A 12,789-nucleotide genomic window follows, 5' to 3' on the forward strand; every position below is an offset into this window, starting at 1 on the left:
AAAGCAGCCAGTAACTTTTGCCTTCCCCAAAACTGAGGTACAGATCCTGGTGGAGGGAGTGGGGGAGACTCCTTGGTCAAAGGATTGGACAGTTCGTTGATCCCAAATAAAGACCCATGCTGGGTCAATTGCCCTCTTTGCAAACACAAAAAAGTTTATTATTTAGTAAGAAACGAATAGGTGTCTGGTTGCTTAGATTATTGATTGATTGATTGATTGATTGATTGACTGAATTTATATACAGTTAGATGCCGTTAAGTGGACATTCAGACTGTCACAGTTTCAGCAGGATTCAGTTACATGTTGGAAAATCCAGGCTGCACAATTGCAATTGATTGGGAGATCTTGCATAACACAACTCATTTCCTCTAAAGACCTGGTTTATTTGTTTTTGTAGCAATTGGGAAATCTTGCACAACACAACATGTTTCCCCTAAAGACCTAGTTTATTTGTTTTTGTAGCAATAAAGAAAGTGACAGGGAAATGCACTGGGAAGTGTGGGATAACGCTTGCTTGATGCAACATCATTTAACCTTGCAGCAAACTAATCAGGATGACTGTTACATAAACACGTCATCTGGAAGTGCCCATAATCTCATTTATACGCCTGGGTGTCATAGTTTGCTGGAATATGAGATGTTGTTTCCTTTTGTTAGCAAAAACAAATCATAGTTGTTCATAGCATCTCCTTATCTGAATCATACTATTTTCCTCTCAGGACAATATGCCTCTTTACCACAGTGGAAGCCCAACTGTCCTGTAGTTTTGCCTCACCCTTCTCTCCTCTCTCCGCACCCAGAGAAAAGCTGAATGGAGCATTTCATTTTTCATTCCTGCTTTGTCACCACATCCACTGTTGTTTGGGATGAGGAATGGTTTTCCTGCTCCCTTCTCCCTTTCATATAGAATCTGTACACAGAACCCTTTTATGCAGTATTGATGGGACTGCATGGGATGCTGAGCTGGCCGATGATCTTCCCTCCCTTTCAGAGGCCATCAGGGGACATCTATGAACACAAACTTAAATGTCTGTAGATTCTGAAAGTAAAAGAAAAATCAAAGACAATATGACTGGTGCTAAGCAAATGCACAACAGATTCCCAAAGCCACAAGTATGAGATCACTTCTTTATGTGGTGTGGCTATATTACAGTAGAAGCTGCTCTTACTAGTTCCCTGTTGCCAACCCTAATGAGCTATAAGAAAGACTTACGGCTGCAGCCCTAAACAGGTCTACTCAGGAGTAAGTCCCGTTCAGTTCAATGGGGCTCTACTTCCAGGTAAGAGGGTTTAGGATTTAGCACTTGTTGTTTAGTGCACTGTAGCCATTTATTAGACCACACTTCCAATCTTATTAGTGTTTGACTGGAGGCTGTGACCCTGTACTCACTTATCTTGGAGTAAACCACATGGAACTCAAGAGAGACTTTCTTCAGAGTAGTGTCATTCATTAACCTCAAAGCAGGTGTAATGCAGGTATCAGTTTAGAATGGAGGACTTAAAGACCCATTCACATTTATTTATTTTTAAAATTTGTATACTACCCTATACCTGTAGATCTCCGGGCAGTTCACAACATAAAATTGCAATATAAAAAACACAAAATACATAATAAAAATAAGAACAAAAGGCCTGGTTGACTTTCAACCAGTCCATGACGAGGGCAAGACAGTGGGCCAGCACATCCACTGCCTCACCTGCAGATGCAAAGGAGAAGTGAAGATGTGTGTCATCAGCATATTGCTGACAACATACTGCACACCTCTTGATAACCCCACCCAGCGGCTTCATGTAGATGTTAAACATCATAGAGGATAAAATTGAACCCCGAGGAACCCCACACTGAAGGCTCCACAGGGCTAAAGAACACTCCCCAAGCAACACCTTCTGGACCCCTCCATCCAAGTAGGACCAGAACCACTGTAAATGCTGCCACCCACCCTTAACTCGGACATCCTCTCAGAGGAATACCATGGTTGATGGTATCAAAAGCCACTGAGAGGTCAAGGAGGACTAACAGGGGCACATTTTCCCTGTCTCTCTCCCGACAAGAGGTCATCGTACAGGGTGACCAAAGCAGTTTCTGTGCCAAAACTGGGCCAAAACCCTGACTGAAATGCCCCTAGAAAATCAGTTTCCTCCAAGAGTGCCTGGATCTGGTCCGTGACCACCTACTCAAGAACCTTGCCCAGGAAAGGGAGATTAGCAGCTGGCTGGTAATTACTTAGATTTTCGGAATCCATTCAGTTTTCCAAACCATTTGCACATGAATCCACTCACCAGATTATTATAGGAGTAGATTATGCATACCATGTGATCAGCACCTCAGCAATCCTGTGAATGGCAAGGTTATGAAATCCAGGTTTCTCTTCACAGCAAATGACCAATCTTGCTTTCCAGTGGCATATTCACATATGTTATCTTGGTGTGGGAAACATCTTATAACAAGGAAACAGATTGTGTTTTATAGGCACTGGGTGCCTTCTTAGATCAGTGCAGCACTAAGCACAAATTGCCGGGGGGGGGGCAGTTTAACGTTGCTGTTGTTGTTTTTGTTAGGAAACTCTGATAAAGTGAATCATAGTCCAGGGAAGCTTATACTGTAATACATTTGATAGCCTTTAAGGTACCACAAGATTCTGTTTTGTTTTGAAGTCAAGGACATCTTACTGCTATCCACTAGGAAAAGTAGTTCCCTACATTCTTATCACTACTTTGACCATTTGATGGAGTGCCCAAACAGGGAAATAGTATTCTGTACCGAGATCTAAGTAGGATGCCATCTCTCTTCTATTGATGACCCTGACCCTGAGCCGCTGACAGTGTTCACACATTCAGTGCCAGCCCTGAGTTACTGTCTGTAAAATCCTGGTGCTGTTCATGTCATGGCCACATTGATGAATTAACTAATCAATAAACCACTCACATACCAAAATGGCCTTTAAGCGGTTTCTTAGCAGCCGTTTTGGCATTCATATCCTTGTATAAGTCATTGATTCGCCACCAAAAAATGACATGTAGTTCTGTGCTTAATGGTACCAAGAAGTACAGATCTGAAACCAGAAGGTCAGAAGTGTATCTTGAAAATTATGATTAGAAGGGGCATACCAGGGCTTTGGGCTGAGAGTTGCATAAAGTAGCTAAATAAAATACAGAAAAATAAGTTGTGCCAGCAGTTATGGAAGTCCTCCCTCCCCCCCTCTAGTTTTATACCCATAGCAATCCTGTGAAGTAGATTAAGCTAAGAGATAATAACTGGCCCAAGGTTACCCAGTAGCACCATGGCTGAGTGGGGATTAGAACCCAGGCCTACAGGGCCACAGTCTAGCCTTCCAACCACTGTGCTACAGTGGCCTGCACCATGGCGGAGAACTTTGGCTGCATTTCTGGATGTGACCTGACAAGCAGAAAGCCAGCAGGTGGGTCTGGGTGGAGATCAGTGCTGTCTAGATGGGTCTTTCCCTTTCCAAGGCAGGCTGAGGATTTCCCCCCCCCCTGCTCCTCCTTCTCCCACTTATGCTGCAGGGGCTGGGGGGGGGGGCTGCTGTTGTAACCCGATCTGGCAGACAATCTCACTCTTGCTTCTCCGCCTTTCAGCTGCCAGAGGTTCAGAGTCCAGCGCCTGCAGAGGAGAAGAGGCAGCTGCTGCTATGATCCAGGCACTGGTGCTCCTGTTGCTGGCTGGAAATGGAGCCTCGGCTACCAGCACCAATCCGCGTCTGAAGCTCTCCTTTCATAGTAAGGCAGACATCAAACCAACAGAGGGGATGGATGAGAAGTGTGTGTGTGAGCTTGCACCCGTGTAACATTTTCAGAGGAGGTGTGAACCAGGAATGGGTGTTACATGGGATCTCTAGGGTTTTGAATGGGCAGTCCTCCATAGGTGATGGGGCCATCAATAGGATGTTATGGACAATGTCTTTCCATAGAGCAAAACTCAGAAAGACAGGTTTTGAGGTGGTAAGCAGAGAAGCAGAGTTTATGTTTGTGGAGGGAAGGGGTTGATGTGACAGCTACGAATATGTTATATTCTGAGCGTTTCCATCTTATGATGCCCACCTTGCCACTCCTTCAGGGCTCTACCTGCCTCCTATATGTGATATTTACAAGTGATATTTACAGAGACACACAAGGTCATGGAGAGCTGTGTATTATTATCCTGATTCTCCAAATTGTAGCTGGTGCACTCAGTGTCCAGCCTGTGCTAGGAGTAAGGAAGTGTGGGGCATTTAGAAAGGCACACTCTGTTACTATCAAATCAGGAAGAGTTCTGTTCTTTTAATAGTGAGATGAAAATGGATCCTCCTCCTCCTCCTCCTCCTCCTCCTCCTCCTCCTCTTCTTCTTCTTCTTCTTCTTCTTCTTCTTCTTCTTCACACTCATGTGTAGCTAGAGACTCTGTTTCCTTAAGTTTGCAACACTGCCTCAGATTTATGTGCTGGTGTCATTGAGGTCTGGCTCTGATCCCATATGTTGTGGGGATATGTTTCTTTCAAGTTTAGGAAAGAGATGCGTAAGGACTGTCTAATTATGAACATTTGGGGGGAGGGAAGCCAAAATAGAACATTTGTTCGTGTCTATATAACACCACAAATTAAGTGGCTGTGCTAATACTTTACAAGTTTTAAATGACCGGAAAGAATCTGATAAATATTTGATAATGGGCAACAGTACAAGTACATTTTTTTAAAATAAAGGACTAGACCGATTATTGGCTAACAAACATATTAAAAGGCTGTTAACCAAAATACTCAGATTATATAGCTTAGGAGTGGACTATTTCTCTGTGTGTTTTCATCTAGAACCCCTGTGATGCACCAATGGATTTTAATATATGAAGTAAGACAGCATGATCAGGATTTCTTAACATTAAGGCATATAAATTAAATTTTAAGCAATCCTGAGCATGTACTCTTGCTTAAAAACATATAGAGCCCCTAGCTGAATGAAACAGGCTTTTTATTATGTATTTTAATTAGTGAAGGTTTAATGCTCTGATGGAATTGTTATGGCATATTTTAATTTCATGTGTGGATTTTCTATAGTTGCAAACCGCTTAGAAGCCATTTGGACATATATATGGTATACAAATTAATAATATTACTGTATTTTTCTGTGTGTAACACGACTCCATGTATAAGACAACATTTCCCTTCTACTGCCGCAGCACCAGCCCTTGCTTACTTAGCATATTAACCCATGTATAAGAAGACCCTCAATTTATCACAAAAAAATTCAGAAAAAAATGTCATCTTATACATGGAAAAATATGGTAATAATAATAGGTCAGCAGTCTTTGCAAGAATCGCAACAAGCAGCAAAAACTACTAGATAGTCAACAGCAAAATGGACTTGCAGCCTATTGGTGGAAGACAAAATCCAACTTCCGCCACACACTCGTGCACACAGCTGTGGCCCTCAGAGTCTTTTCCAACTATACAATTCTATGATTCTGTGAAACATCCCCCATTCATTAGTCTGCTGGAAGTGATAAGCAGGGATTAAAATACCCTGTTAGTGTTTGAGAATGCTTCTTTTCAAGTAACTGGAAGTGTTTTAGCTATTAGATAGTCCGTTAGTATGATAAATAGACTCTGTACTTATGTGAAATAAGATACAAAAGCATCTCTCGCTAAGAGGGGAAGAAATTCTCTCATGCGCTCAGAGATGATATCATAGAACGTTGCCCTGGAATGGACCACAGAAAGTTGTCTAATTCATTTGCTTGATTTTTAAGGAAAAGCAGATCCGACAAATTGTGTCACTCATTGTTGAAACATCTAGTAATGAGGCTGTACAATCATCATATCTTTGCTAGTTTCTGGGCCTACGCCGCATGCTTCACAATTTTCAAACATTTCCTTACAAATGCAAGGTTTCCTTCAATAAAGCATTAGATTCCTAGGATGTAGCAGATGTCATGGTGCAGTACCATGGACACTGGGTACATTTTATTCTGGTGATGAATGGATTCTACCAAAGTGTTATCCTTTGGTAGGGTTCTTTTTGGCACCCCCTTTTATGATGACAAAGCAGGCTAATGCATTAAGAGCCAGACTAGACTTGTATCAGATTTTTCTACCACTGATGGCAGCTGTGTTGGTGGGGCACTAGTCAGAGTTGCTAGCACAGGTGCAATCTTTAGGGAAATTTCCCCCAAAATTTATTCTCTCTCCCAAACACGGCCACGCTTTCTTATCTTTTGGCAGCTGGCCAAACCTAATGACATGTTGGAACATCTCATCTTTTGAAGGATTTCTAAAGTTGCTAGGCTGCAGCTTTAATTGCCGAGTTACCCCTTATGGAGTCAGTCCTTGAAAGCTCATGGCCAAGTCCTTGCAACAGTGCGTCACATGGATTGCGAAGGAAAGGGAAGGGGGTGTTCTGCTTGTGGGAATAGAAGGGCACCGTGTTTGGCAGAGGTTGGGAACATGTCGCCATCTAGAAGTGATTGGACTCCCAGCTCCCATCAGCCCCAGCCAGCATGACTAATGAGCAAGGATAATGGGAGCCACAGCGCAGCAATATATAAAGGGCCACACATTTCACACCCCTAGTGTTTGTGGGACAGGGAAAAAAATGGAGGGCAGTTGGGTTGCTTTGAGGGAGTGATATGCAGGCACTCCTTTTGGAGCATTCTGGAATTGTTTGCTGTAACAACACCCTAGTGGTCCCAGGCCCTAAGGAATTTAAGATTGGCCTCAACCAGAGTCAGGGCCTTTTCAACTCTGGCTCTGGCCTGGTGGAACGCTCTGCCTCATGAGACCAGGGCCCTGCAGGATCTGATTTCTTTCCGCAGGGCCTGTAAGACAGAGTTGTTCCGCCTGGCCTTTGGCCTGGAGCCAATTTGATTCCATCCCTCCCTCTTTTTCTTTTTTCTTTTCCTTCTCCTCCTGCGATGAGGCTACATTTTAATATTTTAATGTTCCATTATTTTAATGTTGTATTTTATTTTTGTTTTTAAGTTGTAATCATTAATCTTGTTTTATTATTGCTTGTAAGCCGCTCTGAGCCCGGCCTTGGCTGGGGAGGGCGGGGTATAAATAAAAAAATATTATTATTATTATTATTATTACAGTGGTACCTCAGGTTAAGTACTTAATTCGTTCTGGAGGTCCGTTCTTAACCTGAAACTGTTCTTAACCTGAAGCACCACTTGAGCTAATGGGGCCTTCTGCCGCCACCACGCCGCCGGAGCACAATTTCTGTTCTCATCCTGAAGCAAAGTTCTTAACCTGAAGCACTATTTCTGGGTTAGCGGAGTCTGTAACCTGAAGCATATGTAACCCAAGGTACCACTGTATTCTTATTACTATTCTTATTAATGTTATACTCATTTATTTGTTGTTTTCCACACACAAAAATCCTCAAAGCAACTTATGGTTTCTTAACATACGCACAAAGCATCAATACATTTACAAGCAATGCATCAAGAAAGGCAATAAAAGCCAACTTTGATCTAAAAACAAAGTCACTCATGCAACAGTATTATAAAAAAGATCATTCCTACCCACCCAATTAAAGAATGTAAACAACGAACCAAATGGAAATCATACTGCGGTATGACCTCAATGAAAAAAACAAAGGCCTTGGTAAATGGGAGTTTCTGTGTAGGAATGCCTAAAAACTGACAGCAATGACACCAGGCTTTTTCCCCCCTGGGGAGGGCAGTTGACAAACAGGAGAGCAAACCATGGTAAAACCCCATTCTCACATTACCACCCTCCTCAGAGGGGACACATTAGTGATTTTGGTGCAACCAAAACCAGGCAAAGCTCACCAGACCTCCTTGATCCCTCAGCCCCCAAGCAGCAGTAACTGCTGTCATTGACCACTCACTGACTAGCACCATTCACCTCTTAAACAGCAGTGGGGAACCTCCAGATGACAGGGTTCATTAGGCCCAGCCTGGGTCTTAATCTTCCCCAAGAGACAGTTCCCTGCAAACTGTGTCCACCTGCCATCGTATGTGATGCCTGGTGTGCGGCAGATAAATATGCAGCTGCAAAAGAGCAATTGGGAGCTTAAAGTGCACTTCTTATTGTTCCTTGGCAAGTGGGGCGGGCAGCAGTGACCCCCGCTGATGAATTCTGACAGGGACTGCCTTTGAAATTGTCTCTTTGCAGGTGGTTTCGATCCAAACAGCTCCTGCAACTGAACAATTACCACCCGCAGACCAGCTTTGTGAACGTCTTTGTTGGAGTGCAAAAGGGAAATGTCTATTTTCAGGTGCAGTTTGAATCCAAATCACACCTGCAAATGAACAAAGCGAAGGCTGGCTGTCAGCACCACATAGACAATTGTTGCTGACAGCAAGCCCCTTTGATGTCAGAGGGGGGGCCCTGCCAATTGTTCAAATGGCCCATGTGAGATAGGAAGGTGAGGATCCAGCCCACCAGCCAGATAAATTTCCACACCCTCACCCTAAAATATCTAAAACTGGAGACTGGCATTTTTAGCATCAAAACAATATGAAAATAACTATGTGCTGCAGTTAAAAATATGCCGAACAGTGGAAAAGGCTATTTCTGCTTCCCAAGCAGACAAGACAAAGTTCTTTTTCTTCTGTCCTCTTTGACATCTTTATTTTCAACCTATTGTTTCATAAAAAGCCTCTACTGAATTTCCTGTGAGTGACAGAGAAAGCAAGCTGGCCAGCTTATCAGTTCACCAGGGATTAATGTGATTAAAAACCAATTCTCAAGAAGGTGCTAGATAAAGTGTTTCCTTGCCTCTCCCGGCCACACTCCTGCACTCCCTTTCCTCCTCTGTGTGCTCATTCCCTTTCTCTGCAGAGTATGAGGAGGAGAGGTGAAATGTAAACATACAGGTAGAAGACACAGGTGTGTGGCTGGCTGCCTTGCTGGCAAGCCAGGTGCAGAGCCGTGTTTCTATGCAAAGAGAAGCAGATGTGTAGATTTTGAAGGTCACAGTCAATAAGCTCACTACAATTTCGATTTCACTTTAAATGATCAATGCAGGGACATGAGAATGAAGCCTCCTTTCAAAGCAGGACCAACAAGAGGAAAAGTCCATGGTAGCCTGATTTTTCTCCTGTGAAGACTGTGCTCATTAGCTTTTTCTCTTACCAAACCCAGCACTTTGGTGTGGGCTCTGCGGCTTCATTGCACACGTGGAACTCCTTGATGGCAGAGACACTCCCACTCATTTCAGTGGAGGGACATGCAACCCATGGTTATTGTTGTAAGATTTTTTTATCCATCCTTCAGCATAAGCCCCAGGGGAGGCTACAACAATGTAAAAATACAATACAGTGGTACCTCAGGTTACAAACGCTTCAGGTTACAGACTCCGCTAACCCAGAAATAGTACCTTGGGTTAAGAACTTTGCTTCAGGATGAGAACAGAAATCGCGCGGCGGCAGCGGGAAGCCACATTGGCTAAAGTGGTACCTAAGGTTAAGAACAGTTTCAGGTTAAGAACAGACCTCCAGAACGAATTAAGTTCTTAACCCAAGGTACCACTGTATTAAAATCAGTCAAAACAAGCTACAATCAAAAAAGCGTGTCCTTTTTTGCCGTAAGCCTGCATGCAAAGTCGGTGGCTGCCAGTGTTCATTCAAATGTTTTGCAAAGGGGTGCCATATTTTGATGTGATAACTTTGTCCACATCTGATGCGCTATTCAGGGCATGCACCCTTATTGTCATTTTTTCAGATAAGGCCATACGTTGTGTTGACATTGTGAGATATGTAGGTGTTCAAGTCTTTTACAGTTCTGTGCTCTGAGTAGTCGTTGTTTACATACCCTCCAACATTTATCTGATGAAAACAGGGGCATCCTGTTCTATTATTATTATTATTATTATTATTATTATTATTATTATTATTATTATACCCCATCAGACTGGGTTACCCCAGCCACTCTGAGCAGCTTCCAAATTATATAGAAACTAAATAAAACACTAAACATTAATAACTTCCCTATTCAGAGCTGCCTTCAGATGTCTTCCAAAGGCTGTATAGTTACTTATCTCCTTGGCTCGGGGGGTCACATAACTCCATACCCTCCAACATTGCTCTGATGAAATAGAGACATGCTAAGGAAAAGTGGGGCATTCTGGAATCAGATCAGAAATGGGGATGGCTCCTGTAAATCTGGGACTGTCCCTGGAAAATAGGGGCACTTGCAGGTTCTGTGTTTAAAGCAGATAGGCCAGGAAGGGACATGCAGGACTAGAACTAGGTAAGGGGAAGCAGTTGTGCTAAGCCAGGCCAGCTCAGATTTTTCCATGCCCATCTGTGGCCCAGCCAGAGGTCAATACCAAGCCACAGAGGAGAGAGATGGCATGGAGAGGAGGCCATGTTGCTTGTCTGGTGCTGCTGGACTAGAAGAATATGTATATCTCAAGCAGACTCAAGCCAAGGAACATGAAGTGGGGGGGTTGGGTGGGGTTGCAGATCAGGCCGTGACCTCCCTCTGGACCCTGAGCACCCTGTGCACCCGACATGGGCAGCAGCTCATTAGTGGGTGGATTGCTCCCCTGCCAGCCACTTTCTTCCCCTTCTCCACAATGGCTTATTTGTTCCTGCTGCCGAAAGCAGATTAGGCTCTCTGCAGAGAGAAAGGGCCCTTTCTCTGCGCAGATGCCTGTTGTGCTGGGAGATTAACGTCACACTGTTGTTGAGGCTGCTAACCTGTTAAAGCTGGTGGAACAGATCAGGGAGCGGGCTTGAAAGGTGGGTGTAAGAGGACACAGGCCACAGACGGGGTGCGGGGTGGGGGTAGGGTGGGAAGACGAAATCGGCAGAAGCCCCCCGACCACCACCCAGCCTACTCCCCGCTCACTGCTTGAATGGTACGCAGCTAGAGTAGGTTCGTCAGAAACTTGAGGCTTGGGAATGTCTACAGGACACCACCTGCATTTCCAGACGTCAGCAGCATCTACTGGAGCACTGGGGCTGCAGATCTGCATTTTCAGATCTCTTCACCACCACCACCACCTAGTACAGTGGTACCTTGGTTGTCAAACTTAATCTGTTCTGGGAGTCCGTTTGACTCCTGGAACCGTTCGAAAACCAAGGCACAGCTTCCTACTGGCTGCACATCTTTATCTGTGTGATAAGGGTGAAGGTCCATTATCATGTCTCTGTTAATAGTAGCACCATGTTGTTGCTTGGCCACAAAGTTCAAGGGATAAATGATGGTTATCATTTCCTCCAAAATACGCAGAAGTAAGATGGGGCTTAATTGTGATTTACCCTATATGGCTCTCTGGCATCTAAGCAATGGGTGTGGAAATCTCCCACACAGACAAGAGTAATTGGGACACTAGCATAACTGACAGGAGACCAGTGTTCCAAGTCTTGGCTCTACAGATGACCTTTATGTGATCTTGCCCAAGACAAGGCCCTCCCTCTAGGCCTCTGAGCTCTTCACACCTTTCTCTTTGTTCAGACTGAAAGTTTCTTGGAGTAGGAGAAGGACTCCCTTATCTGGCTGCACACATATAGCAGGCTTTTATGGGCTGCACAGTCATAATAACTATGTCATCACATAAGCAGAACGGATATCCCAGTATCCTTGACTGTCAGAGGCCTTCAGATTACAAGGGAGTGTCAGGAAGAGGACTTTTAAGGATGCCATCTCTCAGATAAACTCAGGCCATATCCACGCATTGTATTTAAAGCAGCATTATGCCACTTTAAACAGTCCCCAAATAACTCTGGGAACTGCAGTTTGTTAAGGGTGCTGAGAACTTTTTAAAAAATAAATTAATTTAATTTTCAGATTTTTGAGTTTACAAACAATTGTCAAACAATCAAAACAAAAAGAGAATTCCATAAATTCCCATGGACTTCCCTCCTCCCTTTTGTGGGTCCTTATGTTAACTTCTTTCCTCCTGCAACTTCTCTGTTAATCCAATTCTATTAAATCTCCAGTACAACCCTTGTCATATCCCTTGTTATGGTTGCTGATAATTGTTAGGAGACCCCTGTGATTCCCAGAGTGGCTTAAGTCAATCCTTCTTCCCAGGGAACTCTGGGAATTGTAGCTTTGTGAGGGGAACAAGGGTCTCCTAACAACTCTCAGCACTCTCAACAAGCTACAGCTCCCAGTATTGCATTGGGGGAAGCCATAACTGTTTTAAGCTGCATAAACATCCTCTGGAATAGGGAAATGGCCACGTTTAACAGAGTGCAGCTTTGTTTGTCTATTTCAGCATTTATGCCTCTCCTTTCAATTCCTGAATGCAGTTGTAACAATAAAAACCAATTTAAAAAGCAGAAATCAAGGGACAATTGTTTGCACTTCGCTTAGGTGCCTTATGTTGTATTCCATTGACTCCAGCTGATTCTCTCTAACTTTGCGAATGCAGATGGAGTTGTGCGTAACACGCAAGCGATTGTGGTTCATCTCCCTCCTTTTTCCTCTCCAGATTTGCGACTGCGCCACGGACTGCGCACTTATGAGCTGGAGCGCTCCTGCTGCTACGACTCGCTGCTGTTGGATGAAGAGAGGGGACGGCTCTTCGTGGGTGGGAAAAACTACCTGGCCTCCCTGAGCCTAGACAACATCAGCAAGCAGGACAAGAAGGTAGCCTGGCCCTGTTTGCCTGGGGCTTCCCACCAAAAATAGGGCAAGGGTATCTGGACATGTCTTTTTCCCTCTCAGACTCCGACCTGTTATTGTAAGCCACCCCAGAAATTCTGAACTGAAGGACAATATGGAAACTTTGGGTGGTGTTCCACCAAGCTTTACTCAGAAGTTAATTAACCTACTAAGTTACATTCATTCATTTCAATGAGTAAAACTTAGCCGAATGCCAC

At 43.9% G+C, this 12,789-nt stretch overlaps 1 protein-coding gene across 1 annotated transcript in view; it reads left to right on the forward strand.

The window, feature by feature from the left end:
• Positions 1–12,789, forward strand: part of SEMA3B (semaphorin 3B) — a 53,759-nt gene that overhangs the window by 15,393 nt on the left and 25,577 nt on the right. The window contains exons 2-3 of the mRNA XM_053377410.1: positions 3,598–3,738; positions 12,399–12,556. Of these exons, the coding sequence (XP_053233385.1) occupies positions 3,651–3,738; positions 12,399–12,556 (246 nt within the window). The 5' untranslated portion in view covers positions 3,598–3,650. The remainder of the gene's footprint in view (positions 1–3,597; positions 3,739–12,398; positions 12,557–12,789) is intronic.

The sequence above is a fragment of the Podarcis raffonei genome, chromosome 2 (genome assembly GCF_027172205.1).
Source record: "Podarcis raffonei isolate rPodRaf1 chromosome 2, rPodRaf1.pri, whole genome shotgun sequence".
Lineage (NCBI taxonomy): Eukaryota > Metazoa > Chordata > Lepidosauria > Squamata > Lacertidae > Podarcis > Podarcis raffonei.